At 44.8% G+C, this 27,696-nt stretch overlaps 2 protein-coding genes across 4 annotated transcripts; both read left to right on the plus strand.

The window, feature by feature from the left end:
- Positions 1-37: 37 nt before the first annotated feature.
- Positions 38-13,762, plus strand: LOC125521730 (chitin elicitor receptor kinase 1-like). Of its 2 annotated transcripts, XM_048686793.1 has the most exons (11): positions 49-958; positions 2,953-2,989; positions 3,225-3,373; positions 3,863-4,062; positions 4,336-4,425; positions 4,581-4,674; positions 4,756-4,907; positions 4,994-5,088; positions 5,184-5,322; positions 13,047-13,145; positions 13,261-13,762. In XM_048686793.1, exons 1-11 carry the CDS (start codon positions 289-291, stop codon positions 13,423-13,425), a joined length of 1,890 nt encoding a protein of 629 aa, XP_048542750.1. In that variant the 5' UTR covers positions 49-288; the 3' UTR covers positions 13,426-13,762. The 2 variants fall into 2 exon arrangements, with proteins under 2 accessions (XP_048542751.1, XP_048542750.1); XM_048686794.1 differs by lacking the exons at positions 13,047-13,145; positions 13,261-13,762 and adding an exon at positions 6,951-7,082 and having other exon boundaries at positions 38-958.
- A 1,255-nt stretch (positions 13,763-15,017) lies between these two features.
- LOC125521732 lies at positions 15,018-19,075 on the plus strand. Of its 2 annotated transcripts, XM_048686796.1 has the most exons (6): positions 15,137-15,196; positions 15,873-15,944; positions 16,803-17,629; positions 17,788-17,946; positions 18,265-18,529; positions 18,648-19,075. In XM_048686796.1, exons 3-6 carry the CDS (start codon positions 16,814-16,816, stop codon positions 18,680-18,682), a joined length of 1,275 nt encoding a protein of 424 aa, XP_048542753.1. In that variant the 5' UTR covers positions 15,137-15,196; positions 15,873-15,944; positions 16,803-16,813; the 3' UTR covers positions 18,683-19,075. The 2 variants fall into 2 exon arrangements, with proteins under 2 accessions (XP_048542752.1, XP_048542753.1); XM_048686795.1 differs by lacking the exon at positions 15,873-15,944 and having other exon boundaries at positions 15,018-15,196.
- Positions 19,076-27,696: the final 8,621 nt, after the last annotated feature.

Genomic DNA, 27,696 nt, shown 5'->3' on the forward strand with positions numbered 1-27,696 from the left:
CAGGAATTCGTAGCACGCTTCGTTTGACCGCGCGGCAACAGCAGCCGCCGCGCTGCGCTTCCCCGGCACGACCGCGTCCACCTCCCGCTGGCTGTTTCGCCCAGACCCGCCAGTGAAACGCCGTGGCCTAACTGCCGATTGCCCGCGTCCGCGACGAGTCAAACTCCCCGACGCGTCAGCGTCTTCTCCCCCTCGCTCCCGGCCCATCCCCTCTGGCTACAGACTGTCGAATGGTGCCAAGCTTCCTCCGCCCCTCCCGCTAGGGTTCCGCCTCCGCGCCACGCCGCCATGGAAGCTTCGCCGCCTCCGCTCCTCCCCCTGCTCCTCCTCCTCCTCCTGGCCGCGGCGGCGGGCCCGAACGCGGCCGCCGCGGCGGGGGACGGCTGCAGCCGGGGCTGCGACCTCGCGCTGGGCTCCTACTACGTCGCGTCCAACCAGAACGTCACCTACATCGCCAACCTCTTCGGGTTCTCCGACTACCGAGTGCTCGGCAAGTACAACCCCGGGATCCCCAACCTCGACTTCGTCGCCGCCGGGGACCGCCTCAACGTCCCCTTCCCCTGCCATTGCCTCGCGCCGCCGTCCGCCCCGGCCTCCACCTTCCTCGCCGCCTCTATCCGCTACGACGTCCACACCGGGGACACCTACATCAGCATCGCCGACCAATTCAACAACCTCACCACCCCCGCCTGGCTGCAGGCCACAAACACCTACCCGGCCAACAACATCCCCGACGTCGGCTCCGTCAACGTCACCGTCAACTGCTCATGCGTCGACGCCGGAATCTCCACGCAGTACGGCCTCTTCCTCACATACCCGCTGAGGGACAGAGAGACGCTCGCCTCCGTCGCCGCCAATCATAGCTTCTCGTCGCCGGAGCAGATGGACCTGCTCAGAAAGTATAACCCCGGGATGGACGGTGTCACCGGGAGCGGCATCGTGTATATCCCAGCCAAAGGTCAGGCTTCACAAATCACAACGCCCTTGTAGATTTAGCCGACTCAACTGTGGCGTGCAGTTTCAGTTTAATTGAACTGGGGATTCAATTCAAATAGTGCTGCTACTCCAAGTGAATTGTGGGGATTTCAGTTAAATTTTACTCCCTCCGTTCCCAAATATAAGTCTTTTTAGAGATTCCAACAAGTGACTACATACGGAACAAAATGAGTGAATCTACACTCTAAAATATGTCTATATACATCCGTATGCTGTATATGTTGTAGTCCATTTGAAATGTCTAAAAAGACTTATATTTAGGAACGGAGGGAGTATATTGGTATAGCTGACTGAAATGGATGAGTATTGGGGATAAATTGCTCTAGAGAAGTGCGGTGTGCAGTTTTATGCTCAGTTGTAGAGTGATATTGGTGCTCTGTTCAAAATTCCTTACGAGGTTATAAAATGGGCACCAGAAACCGTTTTGGATTCTCAAGATCGAGCTATATTAATGTTTGTGGGTGTAGAATGAACCGTTTGGACTCTGGTTATGATGCCGACCGCATATATTTCTTCCTTCATGTGCCATTTTTGTTGCAACATATTGATTGCTATTGCTTTGTGTTGCTGATTCTGTGGGGCGGGTCATGCCAATTCTGCATACTAGACGATACCCCATGCGTTGCCACGGAATTGGATATATAGTTTCTAAATATTGTGTAGAATACTAATTAAGTCCTTACATTTAAACTATGTGAGAAATTTCTGCATAAGCAAAAAAAAAATCCTTAACATGAGAAGTTGTGCATGTCACATTTAAATGCAATTTGATTAAAAACCCACTTAAAATGCGCTAATGCATGTTGCATAGTATAGGATTCTCATGCGTAGACACAGATGCTAGTGGATCAAGCTAGTAAATCTACGAAAATGCTAAAAATCTGACGTCAGATTTTTAGCATGGCAAGTCGAAGGTGTTTCATGGCAATTTATGTTGGCGTGAGGATCACAAATCTGGTTGGTGAGCACGGCAATTTCTGGCAAAAAAATAAACTGAGGCGGATTTGCCATGCTCGCCAACTAAACTTGCCACCCTCGGTAAACATAATTTGCCGTGAAAAAACTTTCAGTTTGCCATGCCTAAAAATCTGATGTTTACTGGATATTCGGGTCCTAAATCTAACGGCTACAACAATTTTAATGATGTGGAAGCACGCATGTTCAGATAATTAGAAGTAGTGGGGATCACTCTTTTAGTAAGAAAACTGCCTAGTATTTCTGGGGGCCCAAACGATCTTTGCATAATTCGTGAATAGTGCTGCTATTCGAATTGAATTGTGTGGAACTTGGTTCAATTTTAGCTTTGTTTAGCTGACTGAAATGGAGGAGTATTGGGGACTAATTGTCGTACTAGGGAAGTGTGTTATGCAGTTTCGTACTCGGTTGTAGAGTGATACTGGTGCTCTGTTCAAATTTTGTTATGAGGTTTTGGATTGTTAATTGTTCGTAGTTCCAGCTATATTAATGTTTGTGAGTAGCAAATAAACTGTTTGAACTCTGGTTATAGTGCTGACCCCGCATATTTCTTTCTTCATGTGCCATTTTGTTGCCACATATTGATATGGTTTTGTCCATGTTGCTGGTCCTGTGTGTTGTGTCATGCCAATTCTGCATGTATGGTAACTCGGTAAGAAAATTTCCTAAATAATTCCTAGGACCAAATGATCTTTGTGTAACTATTAATTTTGAGAAACAAGTTGAAGCGAAACCCTCAATCCGTTTGATGATACCATGTGGTTACAATGTTGACATTGATGTTTAACTCAATTTGATGCAACAGTTGCCATGAATTGCATAGTTTTGCAGAGGCTGAGTGCGAACACTTTGTTGGTTGTATCATCTTCATGCAAAGTATTGAGTCAATAAAAAATTCCATTATAAAAAAATCAATTACATGTTGCGTAGAATTGATCGCGTGTTCCTGAAATATTTTCCTCTGCTTGTTTGGTTTTCCAGATCCCAATGGAAGCTACCTTCCTCTGGAATCATCAGGGTAAGAGTTGTTATTTTAACTTGTATTTCTATCCACTTGATTTTCTCGTCATGTTATGTTTATTCTCATGCAGTTATGCTGATAAGTATCCTCATCTTGTGCAGTACAGGCAGCCTTTGTCCTTTCGCGAGCTAATTATTGCTTGGCGTTAAGGTTTTTTGGAAAGAAAACCGGATGTTGTTGATTCTTGTGAGAGAACTGTGATGTTTATTCATGTTCAACTCTTCACAACAGGGAAAAAAAGTTCAGCAGGAGCAATAGCAGGAGGTGTTGTGGCTGGTGTAGTTGCACTAGTCCTGGCTGTCGTGTTATTCTTGTTTTATAGGCGAAGAAAGGCGAAACAGGACGCTTTGCTTCCATCTTCTGAAGAATCTACCCGTCTAGGTAACAATCAGTTTTGTAGGGATCTCTGACTACTTTTCTGACCCTGGAACTGTCAATTATACTTGTAATTTCTTTTGTAGAAAAGCATTTGCATGTCCTAATTTCACCACTGCAAGTTAATTTATGTCCTTTTTCATCTCAACAATGTTCTGTTACAAAGATACGAGGGGATTTGGGTGGTTTGAAGTAATGCTTGTCTATTGCGTGAGCAATTATATTGATTTTTGTGGACCTGGAAATATTTGGAGTAAATAGAGTGATGTACTATGTTATGATTATGAGTAATAGTTTCAGGGCTATAAGTGTAACCAATGAGCTATGTTAGGGACCTATAAGTGTACTTTTGGAGGACAGAGAAATTTAGAGAACCTCAAATTATGCTTCCATTTTCCCCTTGTTTTGTTCTTCCCTGAACTGAACAGGCCTTGACAAATATTACTACAGAATGTGACTTCTGCTATTTCTGAACTATTATTCTTTTTATTCCAGCCAGTGCAGTATCCATGCAAAAGGTGACACCATCGAGCAGTCAAGCTGACGGAGCTTCACCAGCTGCCGGCATTACAGTTGATAAATCAGTCGAGTTCTCATATGAAGAACTTTTTAATGCTACAGAAGGCTTTAACATAATTCATAAAATTGGACAAGGTGGTTTTGGTGCTGTCTATTATGCTGAGCTTAGAGGCGAGGTTAGTTCATTTTTGTTTCATTTGCATTCCAGAATCCCGCATGCCACAAACATGTACTCCCTCTATAAAGAAATATAAGAGCGTTTAGATCACTAGAGTAGTGATCTAAAGACTCTTATATTTCTTTACGGAGGGAGTACTTAACTAGGGGATTGAACAATGGTGAAATAATATAACTCTGCGCTGGTCCATGAATTGTGATCATGCAGCGTCATGACATGTTCTTCATTTGAAATGACTTGCTTTATTTCTCTTGTGTCCTCCACTGTCCAGAAAGCTGCCATAAAAAAGATGGACATGCAGGCTACTCAAGAGTTCCTTGCTGAGTTAAAAGTTTTGACACATGTTCATCATCTTAATCTGGTTCGTAAATCTTCTTTTTCTGTACCTAAAAATACTGTTTTTTAATAGGACGATGATATAGATTTTCCATGTGGACGATCTCGTAATTTCACACTATTCTCTAGTCAGGTTAATTTAACCTCTTCACTGCCGTTTCAATGTTCAATTTCATGCAGGTGCGCTTGATTGGTTATTGCACGGAGAGTTCTTTGTTCCTTGTCTACGAATTTATCGAGAATGGCAACTTAAGCCAGCATTTGCGTGGAACTGGTAATGTTCTGCCTCCCGAAATATTGACTCTGCCTTTTCTGTTCCTTCCGGCAAATTAATCTCTCCGCGCATTTGTGATAGGTTATGAGCCTCTTTCTTGGGTTGAAAGAGTTCAGATTGCACTAGATTCAGCAAGAGGTCTTGAGTACATTCATGAGCATACCGTTCCAGTGTACATACATCGGGACATCAAATCCGCAAACATATTGATAGACAAGAACACCCGTGCAAAGGTAGGAATGATTCAAGGAGAATTCATGTGTTTCATATGTTCTGTCCAGTGTCCACCCTTGATGTAATATTTATGTGTATCTTCCAGGTTGCAGATTTTGGTCTAACAAAACTTACAGAAGTTGGTGGTGGTACATCTTTGCAAACACGTGTTGTTGGTACATTCGGTTACATGCCTCCAGAGTAGGTGTCCTGAACATCTACTTCTTGTTGTGCTAACCGCAAAGTATTCCCTGTTTGCGATGAATGTTGACATTTATGGGAAACGGTGTTTGCAGATATGCCCGATACGGTGATGTTTCTCCTAAAGTCGATGTCTATGCCTTTGGTGTTGTTTTGTACGAACTTATTTCAGCCAAAGATGCCATTGTCCGATCAACTGAATCTGCCAGTGATTCAAAGGGATTGGTTTATCTGGTAATTGTGCTGCTCAGCCAACAAGTTACATTCTGCTCTCGATGCTTCATAAAACTGCTAGGGTACCTGTTTTGTGTGTCATTCTGCTTTGTTACTTCTGGTGACATTAGTTAGTTACAGAAGGTCAGATTAATATGGATGTTTTGTTATCCCACAGTTATGCTTTCGAAGCCACCACGTACAGGCTGGCTTTGGAGTGAAATGCGCCATTAGTCCATTAACTCAAAATGATCGCACACTTTAGGCCAATAGCTCGGAAAGTGATCAATTTAGTCTATAAACTCATTTATTTGATCAAACAAGGCCAAAACCGATTAGGGATTGCCACACTGGCATTGCTTGGACCACTCATAAACTGACTTAATTTTTATAGGGGCTTTTTTGCAAGATTACATCGGTCTGCGTTTAAACTAAACATAGGCGTCAACAGCTCAGGTACAAGCCTGCTAACCAACAGAACTATAAGCTGTTTGTGTAGGCCTTGTTTAGTATTGGTTTTTTATTCTTTCTATTTGTTTGGTCAGTTTCCAAAAAAGATTAACACCACAAGTTGCATTGTGTGGGATTTGTACCCACGCTTGACTAGGGAAAGAGTGCCTGCCGACCAGTAGGATATTTAGTCATTTGTTTGCATTGTGTTACAACAAAGTATATATTCTCTGCTCCTAAGCTTAAATACATACACATGAACAATAAAATCTGAACAGGTAGTACAGTACTCCTAGTAAATAATTTTACAAAAACTGATATTTTCATATACTTTGTTGTAACACAATCCTCACTTATGATTTAAGATCCTACTGGTCAGCAGGCCACCTTTTCCCTAGTCAGGAACTGACTGAGCAAATAGAAAGAATAAGGAGCGATAGTAACCAATGGCTACACAAATACCTTATAATTCTCTTGGTTAGCAGGCCTTATACCTGAGCCCTACGACGTGTGTTTGAGTCATGCATGGCTTATATTTTTTACACATGGCAGTTTCAATATGAACGCGGGTCAATGGAATCTTGCAAAAAAGTCCCCATAAAAGTTTGTCAGTTTATGAACGATCCAAGGAATGCAACAATAGCCATGTGGATGGTTCTTTCTCTCCCGACTTGGTTCTGGCCGTATTTGATCCAATGAACCAGTTTATGGACTGATGAGGAACAATAGATGAGGAACATGAAAATATAGTCATGTCAAATCTGTTTGGCTATTTCTAGATACTTCTGTTGTAGTCTAGTATTTCTTTTCTTTTCTTTATCCTACCTACTGTTTTCTAGAGTCTTCTAGTTGTGAGTAGCTATGAGTAGAATGGTGAACCTTAAATAATGTTTCTAGAGTATTCCAGCTATAAGTAGAAGTATGTGAAGGCTTCCCAAAGCCCTATAAATAGAGGTCCTCACCTCTACTTTGTAACTAGACTATGTACCCCTACCTATAATAGTACTTGTTCTTATCTAAGATCTTGGAGTAGATCTTGTGCCCTAGGAGTTCTGGATTGAACTCTTGCTGCCCTATCCGCCTACATTCGCCTCTAGAGCGATATCTAGCGCAGCATGTTGAAGCTGTTCCTTCAACACTTCTGCTGTACACATTGTAGCAGCAAGGTGGAGTTGCTCACAACCTTTGTGCTGCTTCAGGTGGTATCAGAGCCTCGTTGACCCATAATCGTTCTTGTTGTCCTCTTCGAGAACAAGTTGGAGCAAGCAATGGAGCAATTGGAGAAGAGGATGGATGCTGCTGAACAACAAATCAAAGAGCTGCGTGAAGATCTTAATAGGAGATTTGACCAGCTGGTTGAGATGATAAGAAAGGGTGTCCCCCCTGCTACCAATGAAGGAGATTCATCTAAAGAAGAGGAAGATGTTCATCAAGGAAGAAGGAGAGGTAATCTTGGAGCAAGACCGCCACAACAACATGTTGTTCAACGTGCTTTAAGAAGGCCAATTTATGTTGAAGCTTTTGAAGGTGAAGAATATGATGATGCCCTTGAAGAACCAAATCTCTACGCATATCGGAGAGCACCCAACCCTACATATGCAAGAGATACATACAAGGTGAAAGCTGAGATCCCAAGTTTTAATGGAAATGTTGACATTGAAGGGTGCCTGGATTGGTTATATGAAGTGGAGACTTTCTTTGAGGTCATGGAGGTTTCGGAAGATCGTAGAGTTCCTTTGATCGCATACAAGCTGAAAGGAGGAGCCAGTGCATGGTGGCATCGCGTTCAAGAGGAGCGCAGGCTGAGAGGAGAACTACGTGTTAGAACTTGGCGACAAATGAAAGGCCTCTTGAAAGGGAGATTTTTGCCCGCTGATTATGACCAGATCCTATTTATCCAATTTTAAAATTGTGCTTAAGGAAATAGGACTGTTTCAGATTACACGGAGGAGTTTCTAAGGCTATAAGTGAGGTGCAACCTTGTTGAAACTGAAGAGCAACAAGTTGCAAGGTATATCAATGGTCTCAGTGATGCTATTCAAGATCGATTGATGATGCAACAAATCTGGTCCGTTGATCAAGCACAAGCTCTAGCCTTAAAGGCCGAGAGGTTTGTGAGGATGAGAAAGACAACTAAGGATCCATATCCTCCATATCCTCATACCGAAGGCTCATCTAGGAGCCAACCTAATAGAGTGGAAGAAAAGGCCACTCCACCAAAGACAAAACAGCCCATTCCGAAACAAACTAGAAGCAAGGGTAAGGCAAATGAAGGCCCAAAGTGCTATAAATGTGGTAAAGAGGGACACATATCCAGCGATTGCCCACTAAGGAAATTTGTTAACACGAGTATCCATGATGGTGAAAACGACGAGGAAGAATACGAATCTGAAGATGTAGACGGACAAGAGGTTTGTCAAGAAGAAGGCGAAGAGGTGGTATGTGTGATCCAGCGTCTCCTATGTTCCACACCACAACTCGATGACACACAACGGAAGAAAATATTTGAGAGCAAATGCACGGTAAATGGCAAGGTATGCAAACTAGTGATTGATAGTTGCAGCCGCGAGAATCTTATCTCCCAGAAGTTGGTGGACCATTTAAAGCTTGAAACCCATGGTCATCCAAATCCCTACACTATTGGATGGATCAAGAAAGAAGTGAATATGAGGATCACCAAACAATGCAACCTGCCACTTTCTTTGGGTAAGCATTATCGCTCAAATGTGTTGTGTGATGTGGTTGACATGGATGCCAGTCATGTTCTTCTTGGAAGGCCTTGGCAATTTGATGTGGATACTACACACAAGGGCAAGGAAAATTCTTACTCTTTCATTTGGAACAAGAGAAAGATCATTATCTTACCAAACAAAACCGAAAATAATACCTCTAAGGAGGAGGGTTAAACTATGTTAATTATCTCCCATACCTCTCATGAGTTTATGGAAGACTTGAAGGAGGCAGATTTGTGTGCTGCACTTGTTGTAAAGGGAGAAGAGCACCTGACTGTTGAAATTCCATCCAAGGTATGTGGTTTATTGGCAGAATTTCAGAACATACTTGGGGAGCCACATGGCTTGCCACCGATGAGAGGAATTTAACATAGAATTGACTTAATTCCAGGAGCAAGTCTTCCTAATCTTTCACACTATCGAATGAGCCCAAAGGAGCATGATATATTGAAGGAGAAAGTGGAGGAATTGTTGCAAAAGGGGCACATTCGAGAAAGTATTAGCCAATGTGCTGTACCAGCCCTACTCACGCCAAAGAAAGATGGATCTTGGCGCATGTGTATGGGCAGTAGAGCCGTTAACAAGATCACCGTAAGGTATAGATTCCCTATTCCCCGTCTGGATGATATGTTGGATCAGCTTAGTGGAGCAAGAGTGTTCACAAAGCTAGATTTAAGAAGTAGATATCATCAAATCCGTATAAGACCTGGGGATGAATGGAAGACCGCCTTCAAGACAAAGGAAGGGTTGTTTGAATGGCTAGTCATGCCATTTGGACTCTCAAATGCACCAAGTACCTTTATGCACTTAATGAATCAAGTCCTTAGACCCTTTTTATCCTACTTTGTTGTGGTCTATTTCGATGACATCTTGATCTATAGCAAGGATGAGGATGAACACTTTGATCACATTCGGAAGGTGCTAGAAGTACTAAGGGAAAATGAGCTCTACGTCAACTTGAAGAAATGTGTTTTCCTACAAACACAACTTTTTTTCTTAGGATTCGTCATAACATGTGACGGCATTCGTGTTGAGGATTCTAAGGTTGAAGCAATCCGAGAATGGCCAACTCCTAAGACCATTTCTGAGATAAGAAGCTTTCATGTCCTTGCAACTTTTTATAGGCGATTTGTGAAGAATTTCAGCATTATCATGGCACCAATTACCGAGTGTTTGAAGAAAGGAAAGTTCCAATGGACAGAAGCAGCTGAAGCTAGTTTCAATGAGATTAAACAAAAGCTATCACAAGCTCCTGTCTTGGTACTACCTGATTTCAACAAGACTTTTGAGTTGAAGTGTGATGCAAGTGGAGTAGGCATTGGAGCTGTCCTATCTCAAGAAAGGAAGCCCATTGCTTTCTTTAGTGAGAAGTTAAGTGAAGCTAGACAGAAATGGAGTACCTATCAGCAAGAATTATACGCCGTTTTCAGAGCGTTGAAAACTTGGGAAGTCTATTTGCTGCCTGAAGAGTTCATTGTTTATAGCGACCATCAATCCTTGAAGCATTTTAGAAATCAAAAGCATGTTGACCGCATACTAGCAAGATGGGCAGCATATCTGGAGAGGTTTAACTATCTCATCATGCATAAATCTGGAATAACTAACAGAGTGGCCGATGCTTTGAGTCGTCGTGCATGCCTCTTGACTTCTTTTGAAGCTGAACTTTCGGACAGGGATCAAATAAAGAAGTTGTATGAGGGTGACGAAGACTTTGGCCATGTTTGGGTAAAGCACGCAAGGGGCCAACCATTAGGTGATGACTATTTGATGCAAGATGGATATCTCTTCAAAAATGATCGTTTGTGCATTCCAAGAAGTTCTCTACGTGACAAGCTGGTTAGAGAGCTCCATTCAAGTGATCTTAGTGGTCATGTTGGACGGGACAAGACTATCGCTAACCTGGAAGCTCGCTACTTTTGGCCACAACTAAAGGAAGATGCTGGAAAGTTCGTTCAACGGTGCCCCGTATGTCAGACCTGCAAAGGCCAAGTCCAGAATACAGGGTTATACATGCCTTTGCCTATTCCTGTTGCTCCATGGGAGACATTTCTATGGACTTCGTCTTGGGCTTGCCAAGAACAAGATGAGGAAGTGATGCTGTATTTGTGGTCGTGGATAGATTCTCTAAGATGGCTCATTTCATCCCATGCCGCAAGACAACAGATGCTCATCATGTGGCAAACCTATTCTTTCGAGAAGTGGTCAGACTTTATGGAGTTTCAAGGTCTATTGTCTCAGACCGTGATAGCAAGTTTCTTGCTGCATTTTGGCTTACTTTGTGAAAGCAATTCAACACTTAATTGAAATTTTCTAGCACTGCTCATCCACAAACAGATGGACAAACGGAAGTGAACAAGTTTTTGGGTAATCTGATCCGTTGCATTTGTGGAGAAAGAAGGAACAATGGGATTTGGCTTTATCTGTTGCAGAATTCTCCTACAATAAGCATAAATCCACAGGAAGGAGCCCTTTTTCCATGTCTACACTAAAGTTCCATCACATGTGGTGGACCTGGTGAAGCTACCATTAAGAGGAAACTCAAAATCAGCATTGTCCTTTGCTGATAATTACATCGAGTTATTTGAAGAGATTCGCGGTTCTTTGGAAGCACAAAATTAGAAATATAAACAACTTGCTGATTGCAAAAGGAGGCCAAAATCATTTCAAGCCGGTGATAAGGTGATGGTCTACCTCCGAAAAGAGAGGCTGCCTTTAGGTGTTAAAGGGAAACTTAGGCAGCGAAGGTATGGACCCTTCTCTATCGTGAGAAAGATAAATGATAATGTTTATGTGATAGATCTTCCAAGCGATATGGGTATCTCCAACACTTTCAATGTTGTAGACTTGACTCTCTACCATCCAGAAGAAGCGCTCTATGAAGATAACTCGAGGGCTAGTTCCAAACAACCAGGGGAGAATGATGAGGAACAATAGATGAGGAACATGAAAATATAATCATATGTCAAATCTGTTTGGCTACTTCTAGATACTTCTGTTGTGGTCTATATAGTATTTCTTTTCTTTTGTTTATCCTATCTACTGTTTTCTAGAGTCTTCTAGTTGTGAGTAGCTATGAGTAGAATGGTGAACCTTAAATAATGTTTCTAGAGTATTCCAGCTATAAGTAGAAGTATGTGAAGGCTTCCCAAAGCCCTATAAATAGAGGTCCTCACCTCTACTTTGTAATTAGACTATGTATCTCTATCTGTAATAGAACTTGTTGTTCTTATCTAAGATCTTGGAGTAGGTCTTGTGCCCTAGGAGTTCTGGATTGAACTCTTGCTGCCCTATCCGCCTACATTCGTCTCTAGAGCGATATCTAGCGCAGCATGTTGAAGCTGTTCCTTCAACACTTGTGCTGTACACATTGTAGCAGCAAGGTGGAGTTGCCCTTCACAACCTTTGTGCTGCTTCATGGACTAAATTGGTCGCTTCCCGAGTTCTTTTGCAATCACTTTATGTTAATGGACTAAGAGCATCTCTAGCAGACCCCTTAAAACGCACAAGACTGTAAAATAACCGCCGGTTTACAGTTTTAGGCGGAAAAAGCGGCCCGAATAGAACCAGTAAACGACTCTGACCTGTATATTTTTGGGTGTGTCTAGGACACATCTAGATGTGCTCTAGTTATTGCACATCTAAGTGAGTGAATCAAACATAAAGAGAAAAAGAAAAAAGAAAAAGAAAATATCCACGCGAATCTCGTTAAGATCAATGACATAGAACTTAGATGTGCGATACTTATGGCACATCTAGATGTGCTTTAGCAAAACTGTATATTTTTTTAAAGGGCGCGATAAAAAGCTCCTCCCAATCTGCAAAAATACAGTTTTCGCGTCCGCTTCTACGGTGCTCTGTATCGGAAGAAAGCAGTTCGCGAGAGCCCCCAACTGTCACGGAAACATCCGCGTCCGCCGTCCGTGCCGCTCTGGACGCAGGCCGCCCGCCCCGGCTGCCGCCCACACGCGTCTCTCTTGACGGAGGAGCTAGCTAGCTCCTAACTGGATCGATTGGAGCTGGCTACGGCGGAGGAGCTAGCTAGCTAGCTGGCTCCTGGATTGATTGGAGCTCGCTCCTGGATCGATTGGAGCTTGCTACGGCGGAGGAGCTAGCTAGTTAGCTCCTAGCTCCTGGATCGAATGGAGCTGGCTATGGCTGAGGAGCTAGCTCCTGGATCGATTGGAGCTGGCTACCCCGACGGAGGAGCTAGCTCCTGGATTTGGCCGCTTCGTGCGCTCCGTATTTGGCCGTCAGCGGCTCTGTATTTGGCCGCTTTTGTGTGCTGTCCACTGGCTTTGTAGGAGACCGTGGACACGGGCGAGAGGAAGAAGACGTGGGAAAAAAAAAGTGAATATTTGGTTTTACAGTTTAAGTTTGAGGGGTCTGTTTGGCCGCAGCTCAAACCGACCCTTAAAATGCGTTTTTCGCGAACTGAAAGTTTCACGGTTTAAGAGGCCTGCTGTAGATGCTCTAATGGCGCATTTCATTCCTGGCTTTGGGTGCTTGCTGAAATTATTTGCCTTGCTTGTTTGATGACTTTACCATACACTGAAATATGTGTAGTTTGAGGAGGCTCTCAATGCACCGGATCCGAAGGAAGGCCTCAAGAGGCTGATCGATCCAAAGCTAGGAGACGATTACCCCATCGACGCCATTCTCAAGGTTAGAAAAACTTGCTCGGGCACAGCGGTTCCATTGCATATATCTTGCTTTCGTTGCGTGGTTGGATTGGATATATGGCAGCCAGGATAAAACATTTGCTGGCTTGTGGTTGCAGATGACGCACCTGGCGAACGCATGCACACAGGAGGACCCCAAGCTGAGGCCGACAATGAGATCCGTGGTGGTGGCGCTGATGACGCTGTCCTCCACGAGCGAGTTCTGGGATATGAACGCCCTCTACGAAAACCCGGGCTTGGTGAACCTCATGTCCGGCAGATGACCTCCTCCCTCAGCCACATGCCTCCCCTGGCGTTGTACATCGGGGTTCTACAGTCAAATGCGGGACGATAAGGCGGTAGTGACAGCCTGACAGCGTCGATTGTTTTGGCTATATATCTTCGATGTGTAATTTCCCATTGGCCCGTTTCGAAAAAAAAATCACATCGGTATGGATTCTTTTTATTCTCCTTTTATTTATGTCCGAGTTCATATTTTTCTTCTTGGAGACCTTAGCGCCACGTTCATGTGAGTAGTATATGTCAAGTGTAAGTAATATATGTACGTACGTGTTTATTTTGACATGGCAATGGAAATAGCTATAGGCCTTGTAGAGATAAGTCTAGCCCTTGTGTGGCAATAATCTTGGCAGTGGATGCGTGGAGTCTCTTTTCCTCCGTGGGAACCAGGGAAACAGTATAAGAAAGAAATATTGGCAATGCATTAATACTAGCACAGTACTTGATTGCTCCGTTGGCTGCTTGCTCCAGTAGCTTTCTACCGCTAGCTCGTCGGCAATCGGTGGAGACGTTGGACGTGTGATATTGGCGCTACGTGGAGATGTAGTCAGAGATGTACAGTGCTCGTCCCGGGAGCAGATGGCAGATTAGCGTTAGCGGTTTTCCATTTTCTCAAGCGAGTTTAACTTTCTGTTCGACGTTGATGGTTAATCTGAGGATTCAGGATGATTAAACTGCAGGGCCTCAGACCGTTAAAATATCTTACTAGCAGGAATTACACACAAGAAATTGATATGGCCGAGTTGGTCTAAGGCGCCACTGTCAATACACATTGTACCCTTCTTTTTCCTTGGCGCAAGATGAGATTTGCAAATAACAGGCGGCAGCCAGGCTTCCAAACCGTGGTACTGACAGCGCCATGTATGTCGACGGTCCCGAGAGCCCAGTCCCACATGGGCTCAACCTCAACGAGTTCCACACTACGCGTGCACGTTTCGATCAATGGCTGATGCCTTAAATAAGGCTGGTATGTGCTTCCTTCCATTGTCATTCATTAATTTATTATTATTCGTTATTGCGCAGTATGTTTCTGAGCTGTTTATTAGGTATTAGCTTGGTCTTGGTTTATTGGTCCCTTCATATTTTGTGTTAAATTTTTACCATAGATTTAACTAACAAAATGTTAGTGCATGTCGTAAAAAATTATATCGCCAGATTCATATTTAAACTAGTTTCTAATGATATTATTTGTTGTGACATGCAATAACATTGTTCGTTAATCAAAGGTTAAAGTTTGGCGTAAAAAAAATACAAAGAGAACCCATAAACCAGGACGAGGTGGTACGCTGTATGTACTCCAGCTCCAGTAACGCTCCATATCTCACCTCAACGCTGGCGGTGAGTATTTGCTATCGTGGCCTGCCGTTTCTAGAAGGAATTTCCTTTCTTTGGTACTAGTACTAATGCAAATTTAGCACGACTGTATTTACTCAAAATAGGAAGAAACAATAGATTTGCAAAAAAAGAATCCAAACACTATCCGTCCAGCATGGTGACAGCTTCTAGAAAGAAGAAAGTGTGAACCGGCTCGCCCGCGTTCATAACTTCATCCCCATTCCCTCATCAAAAAGGAAAAAAAAACCATCCCCATACGCAGCGACGCAAGCGCTGCCGTAAGCGCCCGACGCCGCGTGGCCTCGCCCCGCACCCTATAAGTTCCGTTGGCAACCACACCAACCGTACAGACTCCCACAGCCCAGCCGCAGCTCCTCCGCCTCCTCCTGCTCCTCGGCCCCCTTCCGTCCATCCCTCCTGGTACGCGCCGTCCGTCCCTCTGCTTCTAGCTCTGCTCCCGTCTTCCCTTTGGTTCCTGCGCATTCACGGCCCATCCGATCGGCTAGGGTAGCTGCGGCGAAGAATACTCTGGTTTCTCATCTGTTCTGTGGTATCTTTAATTTGCTGAATCAATCAGTCAGTCAATCCACCGGCAGAGAGACCTTTTCGTCTTTAGATATCCTCTTGGCCCAGTCCCGATTATGACTGCGATTCGCCTTTCAAGAAAATGTTTGTGATTCATAAAAAGACTACTGTATTTCGATTTTCTCTTCTTGTCGTCCTTGTAGTATTTTTTGCTGGTTGTTTGCGACACATACATACATGGGTTACTGGTGGTCAAGAGAATCAAGCCTTTCTATGTGGAGATAGATGCTTCTTGTTCAAGTCAAGAATTGGGTCTCGATGCACGTCTCAGTTTTACAGGGGTGCCCTTCTTTTATACTCCCTCCGTTCCGAATTACTCGTCGTGGTTTTAGTTCAAATTTAGAAGGGAGGGAGTACTATTATTTAAAAGAAAATAGAATATCGTTTAGTGGTTGGAAAGGTTCAGAGTTTCTGTTGCCTGACCATATCCGGTTCCCCTTGTTAGTGACGATCTCTATGTGAACAATCAAATCACTCTTGATGCTTACTTGAACACTATATATATATATAGGTCACCTGTGAAAGCTACTGTCTTCTATATTATCGAATTGACACAGGGGAGATTACCACGAAGCAAGCTGGTGTACGTTCGCTCCTTGTTTATTGGTTGGATTTTGTCTTGTCAAGTTACTCAAGTATTCATGTGGATGCTGTCTTTCTCGACATGCCTAGTAAAACTTTTAGCCAGAGTTGCTTTCTTGCTCTTCAATGGAATAAACCTGACCCGCTTTCACACTCCTCGTACAAGTTACTGAATAGTCAGCTTGCTTCAGTAGTGGCTACTAATGGTTCATGTCATGGCAGGCTTGTCCTTGAATTAATGAATCTGGCAATGAACATAAGTTTATTACACTGTATCAGGTGTTGTTAGCTGAATTTTGTTATTCATAATTGCTAGTTGCTATAAAAGGGCTCTTCTGAATGGAAGTGGATTAGGAGCACTCGGGTGCTCCACCCCCCTATATTAAAAAATAATTTAATAATTTTAAAAAGGTTAAAAAAATCTTGGATATATTTTTGAACCAAATATGACTAGGTATTGTACTCATATAAAATGTTTGGCCAAGGAATAATTCTCCTTGACTTCAGGGCAAAAAAATATTTTATGACGACAATATAGCATGAATAGTACTTGTATCTAGTGTTTTTTGGGAAATCTTTGACCCCGGATACAATAAAAGTCATTTTCTATTCAAATCTTTTTATACGAGTGCAATACCTGGTCATGTTTGATTCCAGAAAAAGTTCCGGGATTTTTTGACTTTTTTTGAATTACTAAATTATTTTTGAATATAGGGGGGCGTAGCACCCGAGAGCTCCTATGCATTTTCGTCTTCTGAATCAAATATATAACTGAATAGTCAGCTTGCTTCAGAGTATTTTGGTTTGCTTCTTTTTTGCACAATCCTACTTTCTTCTGATAGATGGTCGACTTTTGTAGCTGGTGACAAGATGAAAATGGCTGGCTCTGTTGTGCTGCTCATTTCGCTCCTATCGGCTATTGCTCCCCTACCCTCTGAAGCCCTCAACGTGAGAGGCCATCTTCTTAAATCAAAGACGTTCCGTTCTCCGCCCATCTTACTGGGCCCTGGATCAGTCTCAAACAAGTACCACCATGATGTCGACTTCCCCCGAGGCCACCTTGCAGTCAAGAGCTTTGATGCAGAGGTCGTCGATGAGAATGGCGTCCCTGTCCCGCTCCATGAGACTTACCTGCATCACTGGGTTGCAGAACCATACTATGCTCTGAAGAACAGTCAGAGCCCCGATACGCAGAATCTTCCAAAAGGAATGCTTAAAAGGAATGATGGAGTGTGCAAGACCACACTAGGCCAGTACTTCGGGCTCGGTTCCGAGACTCGCCACACTGCCACATGGGTTCCTGATCCTTATGGAATTGAGATTGGCAATGAAGACAAGGCCCCTGAAGGCTATGAGGAGAAATGGTTGCTCAATATTCATGCCATCGACACAAGGGGCGTGGTCGACAAGTCTAGCTGCACCGAGTGCAAGTGCGACTTTTACAATGTCACAATTGATGAGTATGGGCGCACAATCTCAAAGAACTACACTGGTGGGCTATTTTGCTGCTATGATCAGACCCAGTGTCGGGTCAAAGAAGGGTTCAATGGCGAGGTGCGGAAGTTGTTCTTGCAGTACACCGTGACGTGGCTCGACTGGACTGATGCGGTGGTGCCTGTCAAGATTTACATATTTGACGTTACGGATACCGCTATGCTCGATGGTACTCCTGGACATTCTTGCAAGGTATGCAAATACTACTTCCCAGTTGCCACAACGGCAACTGTTTCAGATTTTAAAAACTATCCTATTTTTCCAAATACACATTATTTTTTCTTTTTACGGGTATTCAAATACACCATCTTTTTTCCTTTTCCTTTATGAATTAAACCGTTGGCTTACAGGTTGAGTATCAAGTCGAGGAATGCAGCGCAGAAAACCGAGCCAACAATGAGTGCATCCATACTAAGACTGCTAGAGCGGCCTTGCCGCGTGGAGGAGATATCGTGTTCAGTGTTGCGCACCAGCACTCCGGAGGAGTCGGTGCTTCTTTGCATGGCCAGGTAATGGATTAGCACCCTGATCGCTTTACCTATTGTGCTTATGCACTTGTCAGAGTTATTCTGAGGGGAAACACTCAATACTACCTATCTGAAACTTGGAATTAGGATTCCAACTCCAATTCCGTCTGCAACCAAGCAGCTGATATTCACCGAGTTCAATTAATTCCTGAATTCCATGCTCAGTTCTGCTAATCCAAACGGGGCATTACACGGTTTAAATGAGACCTTATATGTTTATAGGATGTCTAAATGGTAACATCACAACATGTTATCTGCAAAGGGAAGCCTAACTTCTGAGGTACATTGGACTTGCTACAGGATGGACGCCTTCTTTGTGAATCGCTTCCAACTTACGGCACAGGGAAGGAGGCAGGAAACGAGGCGAACTACATCGTTGGCATGTCGACGTGCTACCCTAAGCCAGGATCCATCAAGGTCAGTGACGGTGAGGTGCTGACCATCGTCTCCAACTACAGCAGCGTGCGCCAGCACACCGGCGTCATGGGCCTGGTCTACATCCTCGTGGCCGAGCCGCAGGAGCCAGCTCCGGCGCCATCCCTGTGCTTCAGTTTCCCAGTCCCATGTGAGTTTCACTAAAAAGTTTCACTCCTTTTGCGGCCTATCTATTTTTGGAAGAACATACTCTGAAAACTGCAAATGTATAACTAAATTCTTGTTCTCTCTCTTTTGCGCATGAGTAGGGTGCCTACCGGCATGGATGTCTAGCAACATGTGAAGAGTAGATTATCATCTACCCCTAGCTAATGGAGTGCAATGCAAATGGTGAGGACTGGAGAAGCTGAAACAATCGCCGTGGATCAATCGTCATAGTTATACGATGGATGTGTTTTTGTCATACTAGTATTACTAGCTAATATACAGAAGCAGTCACCAGTCAGTGAGCAATGTCATTTCGATGGACCATCAGTTTCTGATGCTTTGTATTCCCTCCGTCCGGAATTACTTGTCTCGAAAATGGATATATCTAGAATTAAAATAGGTCTAGATATATCCATTTCTGCGACAAGTAATTCCGAACGGAGGGAGTAATTAGTTATTATCAGTAGTAGCAGTGTATGAAGCTGAGTTGTATGAGTTGATCACCACCGAAAGAAAAACTTAGTGTCCATATTATTGGGTATGAAGGTTTTAGGGTGGGATACTCGCTGGACGCCAAGGTTGTCGCCGTGTTAGACGTTGTGGTACAGTAGAAGGGTTATGGGGAAAGAGATTGGAGAATTAAAGTGGTAGAAGAGAGCATAGGTAGGAACTTGATATTTTATTGTTTGCTTCCCGGCAAGGTTGATATATCCTACCCGCAAAAAAAAAAAGGTTGATTATCCTTAGCACAGTAACTCAACACACCTCGAATACTTCTAAACTAGGTTGGGTCCATTTAAGAGAGAACTGGACTTTACCCATGAACAACAGACTCTTCTACTAAAACACATATACTCCGGACTTCTAGACTAAACTAGGCCCGCTCTAATTAGGCGTTACTAGCAAAAAGGCTTGTGCATTACAATGGAAGAAATTTTTTTCATAATCTTCAATGGTCATGACTACATTTTGCTGCATCACCGAGATACACTATCAATTTCAATTTTGTGAAATCATGAAAAAAATAAACTCATGCGCATATCTGAAATCGCGAACATTTTTAAATCTGTGAACATTTTTACAAATTTTCAAACATTTTCTAAAATCAAGAACATTTTTTGAATCATGAACGCTTTATACGATTTCCAAACTTTTTTAAAAAATACTGCACATTTTGAAAACAATTTTCTTGTATCGACGAACATTTCTAGAATCGACGAATATTTTTTTTGGAAATTGGTGGGGCAAATGAACATTTTCTTGATCTAGCAAAAACGGCCAATGCGTTGCAACACGAGAAAAAAAAAATCTCTAATGACCATGACTAAATTTTTCTGCATCACTGAGATACCCTATCGCTCTCATTTTCGTGAAATCATGAAAAACTTTTGAAAATAATGAACATTTTTTTAAACTCGTGAGCATATTTGAAATTGTGAACATCTTTCAAATTCATGAACATTTCTATAGATTTTCAAGCATTTTCTAAAATCATGAATATTTTATACCATTTGCAAACTTTTTAAAATTGTGAGCTTTTAATAAAATGTTTTTCTTGAATAGATGAACATTTCTAGAATCGATGAACATTTTTTTGAAAGTTGTTTGGTGGAAATTCATGAATTTTTTTATTTAATGAATATTTTTTGAAATGCGCGATCATTTTTTGAATCAGCGGACATTTTATGAATCAATAAACTATTTTCTAAGTCACGAATATTTATTCAATTTTCAGGATATTTTTCAATTCATGAAAAAAGATTGAATTGGTGAAAGTTTGTTCAATTTCATTAACATTTCTACTACACGACCTTTTACAAAAAAATTATGAACATTGTTTGATTTTCTGAATTTTTTTTTCAAAATTGCGAATATTTTTTGAATATGAGAACTTAAAAAAAGTCGCGACCATTTTCTGAGTCCACAAACATTTATGAATATTAAACATTTTATTTCAAAATTCTTATTTTTAAAATTTTCGAAACTTTTTTAAGTCCAATTTTTTTTAAATTCAGAAAAAGACGAGGACTAGAAAGAAAACTAAAAAATAAAATATGAAATTTAAAAAACAGGCCGCTGGGACATGGGCTGGTCCAAACAGGCGTGTTGTTTCTTCTCCCAACGCTCAGAACACGGTATAGAAGGTTTCTACTAGGGCGGTCCAGGCTGGGATTTCCCTATGTGAAACTTTTTTTATCACTTATAGGTGACATCGGTGGGTAATATTTTGCAACTTGGGGGCAATTTCGAGGACATACCGCCAAGGCAATAGTCCCTTTATTATTAGGTAGAGAAAAATAGGTTATTGCCGGATGTAGGGAAAGGTTGGCTTCATCTACGAGATAATTGAACTTTCCCCACAAACATACTCTTCTAGTAGGGTACACATACACACCCTAGATAGTTCTAGACTAAGCTTGCATGCCTGCAGGTCGACTCTAGAGGATCCCCGGGTACCGAGCTCGAATTCGCCCTATAGTGAGTCGTATTACAATTCACTGGCCGTCGTTTTACAACGTCGTGACTAACTTGAAGGGCAAATGAGACGAATTACAAATCCTAGATTACCAAATACATGTAACCCAAATATATCTCTAACATCCCTTCGCAGTCGTAGCGGTAGCGTTATGAACGACAGAAGCATCACGGACGATCAAATTGGAGAGAATAGCAGCCGGCGGGCTGACATCCCCCCGCGGACATAGCGGGAGCGTCATGAACGGTGTCGCGTCGCAGACGCGTTGACTGTAGAAGAAGTCGACGAGGTGCAGCGAGGTGATAGCCCTTTTATGCTGTTATCGAGGTAGCCGAGAGCGAGGGTGGTGTAGCCGTAGTCGAGGTAGCCGTGCGAAGAACGCCATGGTCGATGTCGAGTTGGGGTGGTCGGTGTCGAGGAAGTCGCCGTGGAGCCGCGGGCGCAAGGAGGCGCCGTGTTAGTCATGGGCGCAGGAAGAACACTACAACATGATGAAGACTGACATGGACGGTGGTGTTCCCGCGTCTAGGAAGACGATGCGGCGCATAGTACATAAAAGTCAACGCGCGTGGACGGTGAAGTGAACCATGTGTTGTGGCGCTAAAACCAAGGGGCGATGTAGCGGCAACGCGCGGGTCGGGGCGACGGCGGGGAAGACCTCAGGACGGCAGCGGGGACCTTGTGCCACGTGCCACGACTCGATGGGGCGACGCAGCGGCAGCGCGAGGGTTATTGTAGCCATGGTGACGGCCTAGAGCGGACGGCCTCAGGACGACGGTGGACCACGGCCTGCGACACTATGACTCGAAGAGCGATGCAACAACAACGCGTAGATCGGTGCAGCCGCGGAAAGAACACAGGATAGAAGCAGAGACCGCATGCCACGCTCGCTACCACCTGATGGAGTGACGCAGCGGCAGCGCGAGGGTCAGTGCAGCCATGGATATGGCCTCAGGGCGGCGTTGGACCACGGGCCTCGGCAATACGGTCCAAAGGAACAACGCGGCGACATCGCGCAGGTTAGTGCAGCCTCGGATAGAACCTTGGGACAACGACGTTGCGGTTTGAAAGGACGACGCAGCGATAGTCCGTTGCTCAATCGGAGAGGCGTGCTATACTCAGAGACGATTTCAGGATCCTACGGACCCCACGAATATGCGGTTGAATAGACTGGACAATGTGCTTCAGGCTGTCTGACATTGTAGAAGCATGCAACCGGGCAGGGACACGAGATATGCAGGAAGGCTTCACGTATGCAGCATGTACGAGCTAGCAACACGCTGCATCCACAAGCACATAACGTGCATGGTACGCGGCCATGCGCGCGTTGTGGATTTGTGCCCCAGCGCCCGGCGCTCGAGCAGTCCGACGTCCGTGTGTGGTGCATGACTGGCCACGGGCGGCGCGGATATTGGTGGAGTCGATGATGTTTATTGCTTGCCTCATGGGCATATATATAAGAGGATATGATTTATTTGGATTACATGACAAGTTAGAATACTTTCTAGTCTATTGTATGTTTCCAATACAATCACGATACTCAATATCCTTCCGCAGTCACAACAGTAGCGACGCAGACAGTAAGACTGAAAAAGAATCCGAAGGCAAGCCGACGGACACAGAGACGAAGCTAGAAAAAATGGACACTTGTGTCAAGCTTTGTCCACTCTAGCACTAACTATAGCAGCGCAACATACATAATGTTGGAGTGCAGCATAAAGAGAGAAAATATACAATGATTCAGTAATTTTATTATTAAATCAAAAAAGTCATACCGAGTACAGGCTAAGCGAAGTCATAAAGCAAAAAGGTTAACTTCAAGCACTTCAGTTGTTACCTTCTGAAAAGAATGAACAAAAGAACATATTATATTTACAACAATGTTAAGAAAAAAAATAAAATAAATATCATTAAGCAAAAATATAGTGACATGATGCTCACATTTTATAACTTCCCTTCTCAATCTTCCATCTTCTTAAATGGATCAATCACATCATCGTTTGTAATAGTAGAAAATATATATTTCTCCACATGGAAAATCGATACATGACTATGATCTTGTCAAAGTGACCTTGAAGTCCCGGCTGCGACAGATGGCAGTGGCCGTTTCCACAAAAATCTGTCCATAACCTCGTAGTCGTAGATGAATGTCGTGCATGAATCAAGGAAGAGAAGAACAAAAGATTCTAATTAGTTCAGTTATGAAATTTAGTCTATAGGCTGAAGGTAATACACATGCGTGTCATGAGGCATACCTGGGAAGAGCAAATCTAGGCTTGGTGGATTAGCACCAGATTATGCCGCAACAATCGGCCGGCCGGCATCTCCAGATTAGACCAAAATCCCGCCGATTCGTACGCTCGTCTCTCTGTAATTCCATCAGGCGGCACGAGCAAGGAATTATCACACCGGAAGGGGATTGAGAGGAGGCAATGAGATGAAGAGAGAGAAACTTGGTGGGACACTTTTGGGCTGCGCGCAGCGGCAAATAGGAATTTGGTGGAACGACCGCAGATCTTTTTAGGGACAGTGGGCTTCTATGGCTGGGCTGGAATTAGGTTGTGCTTCGGGCTTCTCCGGCTGGGCTGGGGTCAATCATCTTTTTGGACTGGGGTCAAAGACAAATCCTATTAACAAGATAACTTGAGGTTACGATTGGCACTGGTGTCAATTGATACCAGTCCTTACACGGGAGCTCCGTCCCTGGACGAACACCCCCTCCCCACACACACAGTCGTAACGGCCGATGCATCGCGGAAGTCCCGGCTGGAGTGGAAACCGACAAGGTTGCTCAAGCAAGGCGGTAGCCCTTTGTGCCATTATTGAGGTAGCCGAGAGCGTAGGGTGGTGTAGCCATGGTTAAGGTAGCCGTGCGAAGAATGCCATGGTCGATGTCGAGTCGAGGTAGCTAGTGTCGAGGAAGGCGCCGTGGAGCCGTGGGCGCAAGAAGGTGCCAAGTTAGTCATGGCGCAGTGGTGTCGAAGTAGTGGTGCGCCGGGAAGAAGATGTTGTTGACGACGTGTCGCGCCGGGTTTGCCAAGCCCGGTGACACATCGTGGACGAAGGCACACATCGGTGTTGCCAGCACCAGGCATGCGTAGACCGAGGAAGACAAAGTTGATGAAGCACCGACCAGACTTGCCAGGCCTGGGGATACGTCATGGACGAAGGCACACATCGGTGTTGCCAGCACCAGGCATGCGTAGACGAGGGACCTACACAAGATGTACGCCATGTTGAGAAGTCGGAGTGGCCAGCAGAGAAGGAGACTTGACACGGTTGTGGCGCCAATCAGCGTGGGCCGATGTAACCAACGGTGGTCGGAGTATAGGAAGTGGTCAGGGTAGATGACAACGACGTTGGCCATGGGCTGGTGCTGGACAAAGATGAAGGGGGTGGACGGGCAGCAACGGCGGGTTGGTTACAAGCACAACAACGGTGCTCGAAGTAGGCGAGGAACCCGACAACGTGACAAAGACCAGTGTGGACGGTGGCGTTCCTGCGCCGAGGGAGGCGGCGCGACGCATACCACAGGAAGTCGATGCGTGGTGACCGCTGGCCCCAGCGCTACAGCCCGAAGGGGTGACACAGCGGCGGCAAGCAGATCGGGGCGACGGCAGGAAGACCTCGGGACGGCATGGACTGCGTGACGCGGTGCTACGGCCCGAAGGGGCGCCCCAATCGGCGGTGCGCGGGTCGGTGATGCCGCGGGGACGGCCTCGGGCAGTGGCGGTGGCGGCGTTCCACGGTGCTACAGCCCGAAGAGACGGTGTATGTAACGCCCCGTGACCGATGTGCCAGGTGTCCTCCAGTTATTCGCTGTTGTTGTGTTGTCATTGCTTGCGTGTCATGCATTCCATATCATGTCATCATGTGCATTTCATTTGCATACATGTTCGTCTCGTGCATCCGAGCATTTTCCCCGTTGTCCGTTTTGCAATCCGGCGCTCCTATGTCACCCGGTGTCCCTTTCTACCTCTTTTTCATGTGCGGGTGTTAAACGTTTTCGGATTGGACCGAGACTTGTCAGGCGGCCTTTGTTTACCCCCGGTAGACCGCCTGTCAAGTTTTGTGTCATTTGGACTTCGTTTGATACTCCAATGGTTAACCGAGGGACCGAAAAGGTCTCGTGAGTGTTGCAGCTCAACACCCCTCCAAAGTGGCCCAAAACCCTCTCCATCGTCTAGAGCGTTCGATCATGATCGCGTGGCTGAAAACCGCACCTCATTTGGACTCTCCTAACTCCCTCTACCTATATATATCTGGCCATCCCCGAAATTTTCGTGCATGAAACCCTAACGTCTTCCTCCTCGCGCCGCCGGACACGTCCAACCGCGCCGGACATGTCCACGCCGCCACCTCACTCCGGCGAATCGCATCGCGCCACGTCGCCCCGCTGCTGCTCTCCTCCAACCCCCGCGCGCCACGTCGCCGCCCACGGGATCTCCTCTCTCCTACGCCACCGCGGGCCCGCGCGGCCCAGATCCGGCCTGCGGGGCCCGAATCGCCGCCCGCCGCCGTCAAGTGCGCCCGCGCCTCCTCCTTCGTCGCGCCTCCTCGCCAGGCGTCCCGTGCCGCCGCTAGCCCTTCGCCGGCGCGCCACGCCGCGCCGCCACGTCGCTGCCTCGTCGGCGTGCTCCGCCGCCCCGCCGCGCTGCGAGGTCCCCGCGCCGCCGCCCGCGTGGTCTCCGCCCTCACCGACGCACCGCACCTCGCCCGGGTGCTCCGACGAGCGGCCTGACCTCGCCGGCGTCAACCTCCCTCCACCGGCGCCTCCCCGCAGCTCCAGACTCCTCCTTCTCCGACTCCAGCGCGTCTCCGGCGAGAAGCTCCGATCGTCCTCAAACTACGTGCAGATCTGAAAACTTCCCCTCGATTGACTTTCTACCCTCCTAACCCTAATTATTTTGCCATGTTCATCATGCCGTATCTTCGCATCCGTAGCTCCATTTCGCGCGTATAGCATATCGGAATGCTCGTCTCAGAGAGAACATCATTTCATCTCATTGCATCATTTTCATTTGAGCTCATCTTGATGCCCGAAATGCTGTTGGAAGAGTGCTATTTGAGTTAATTGTCAAATCTGCTGCACCAAATAGCTATTTGTCATTTTTGCCATGATTATTGTGTGCATGATATGCTCCCGAGCTCTACATGTGTTTTGTTATATGCCATGCCATCTTTCCAGATGTGCTATCCATGTATTTTTGTGATATGTGTGGTGACTAGTACAAGCTTGCAAAGTGGTGCATTCGTTAATGCTGATTTCAGGGACTTAGGATTTCTAAGTCCTTGATCTGTTTTTATCAACATGCCATATGTTCATGTTGTTTCCTAGTGGTCCGTGCCTCTTCTGAGGATGATCAGTAAGGATGATTTGTTAATATTATGGTCCTCTATCCATCCATGTATTTGTTTGCAATTACGGAGCACCCTAGCTTGAGTCAATCGAGCTCTACTTTTGCTATTTCGTGAATCCTGGCAGATTGTCTATGTGTTAGCGATTTTGCCGAGGATGTTGTGGTTGATCCGTGCATGCTATGTTGTTGTTCTTGCCATGTCTAGCTTATACAATGTGTATTCTTGATGGGTGTATGCTTAGATTGTAATGCCTTGCTCTGTAGTGAGTGCATCGAGCTCGTAAACATGCCTACTTGATATCTGATTTGCATGCTCCAGTTTTTCACCAAGTCTGTGATCTGATTATGTTTTTGCCATGTTCACATGCTTGCAATTGTATTTTCTGATCCCTTTTGGCTCAAGGTCACTAAGGGACTTTTGTTGAGCTCCTTGAGTAGCTCCAAAGTGTGCTACCTGATCTGAAATTCCAGGCTTGTGTTAATTTCACCAAGTCTGAGATCTGTTTATCAATTGCACTTTTGCCATGCTTGTTTGAACCTGTTAATGGATGAATTGGCCGTAGCTCAGTGTTCATCTTTTGTCAAGCATTATGAGTGGATCCCTTCCATGTATTTTATTGCCATGATTGAGTGATGTAGCATATTTAACTTGTTGCATTTAGATGGCTACTTGCTGTTTATCGCAGACCGGTGCCATATTTGTTTTGCTTGCCATTTCCAAACCGTGCATCCAATTCCGACGATATTTATATCGATTTCAACCGAAATCCCCTCACCATTCCAGTGCCACTCTTGGATTTCCAAGTTGAGTACAGGTTCATTCATTCCTTTGCAAATCATGCATATGCATCGCATACCGCATCCCGCATATCATACCATGTTCATGTGTTGGTTGTTTACTATGTTGTGTGCTTCTTTCCGGTGTTTGCTTCTTCGGGTTGATTCCGATAACGTCGCGTTTGTTAGGACACGTTCGTCTACGTCCGTTTGTCTTCTTCACGGACTCCTTCTTCTTCTTTGCGGGATCTCAGGCAAGATGATCATACCCTCGAAATCACTTCTATCTTTACTTGCTAGTTGCTCGCTCTTTTGCTATGCCTATGCTGCGATACCTACCACTTGCTTATCATGCCTCCCATATTGTTGAACCAAGCCTCTAACCCACCTTGTCCTAGCAAACCGTTGTTTGGCTATGTTACCGCTTTGCTCAGCCCCTCTTATAGCGTTGTTAGTTGCAGGTGAAGACTGAAGTTTGTTCCTTGTTGGAACATGGAGATGTTGTTCCTTGTTGGAACATGTTTACTTGTTGGGATA

Source organism: Triticum urartu, chromosome 7 (genome assembly GCF_003073215.2).
Source record: "Triticum urartu cultivar G1812 chromosome 7, Tu2.1, whole genome shotgun sequence".
NCBI classification, from domain to species: Eukaryota; Viridiplantae; Streptophyta; class Magnoliopsida; order Poales; family Poaceae; genus Triticum; species Triticum urartu.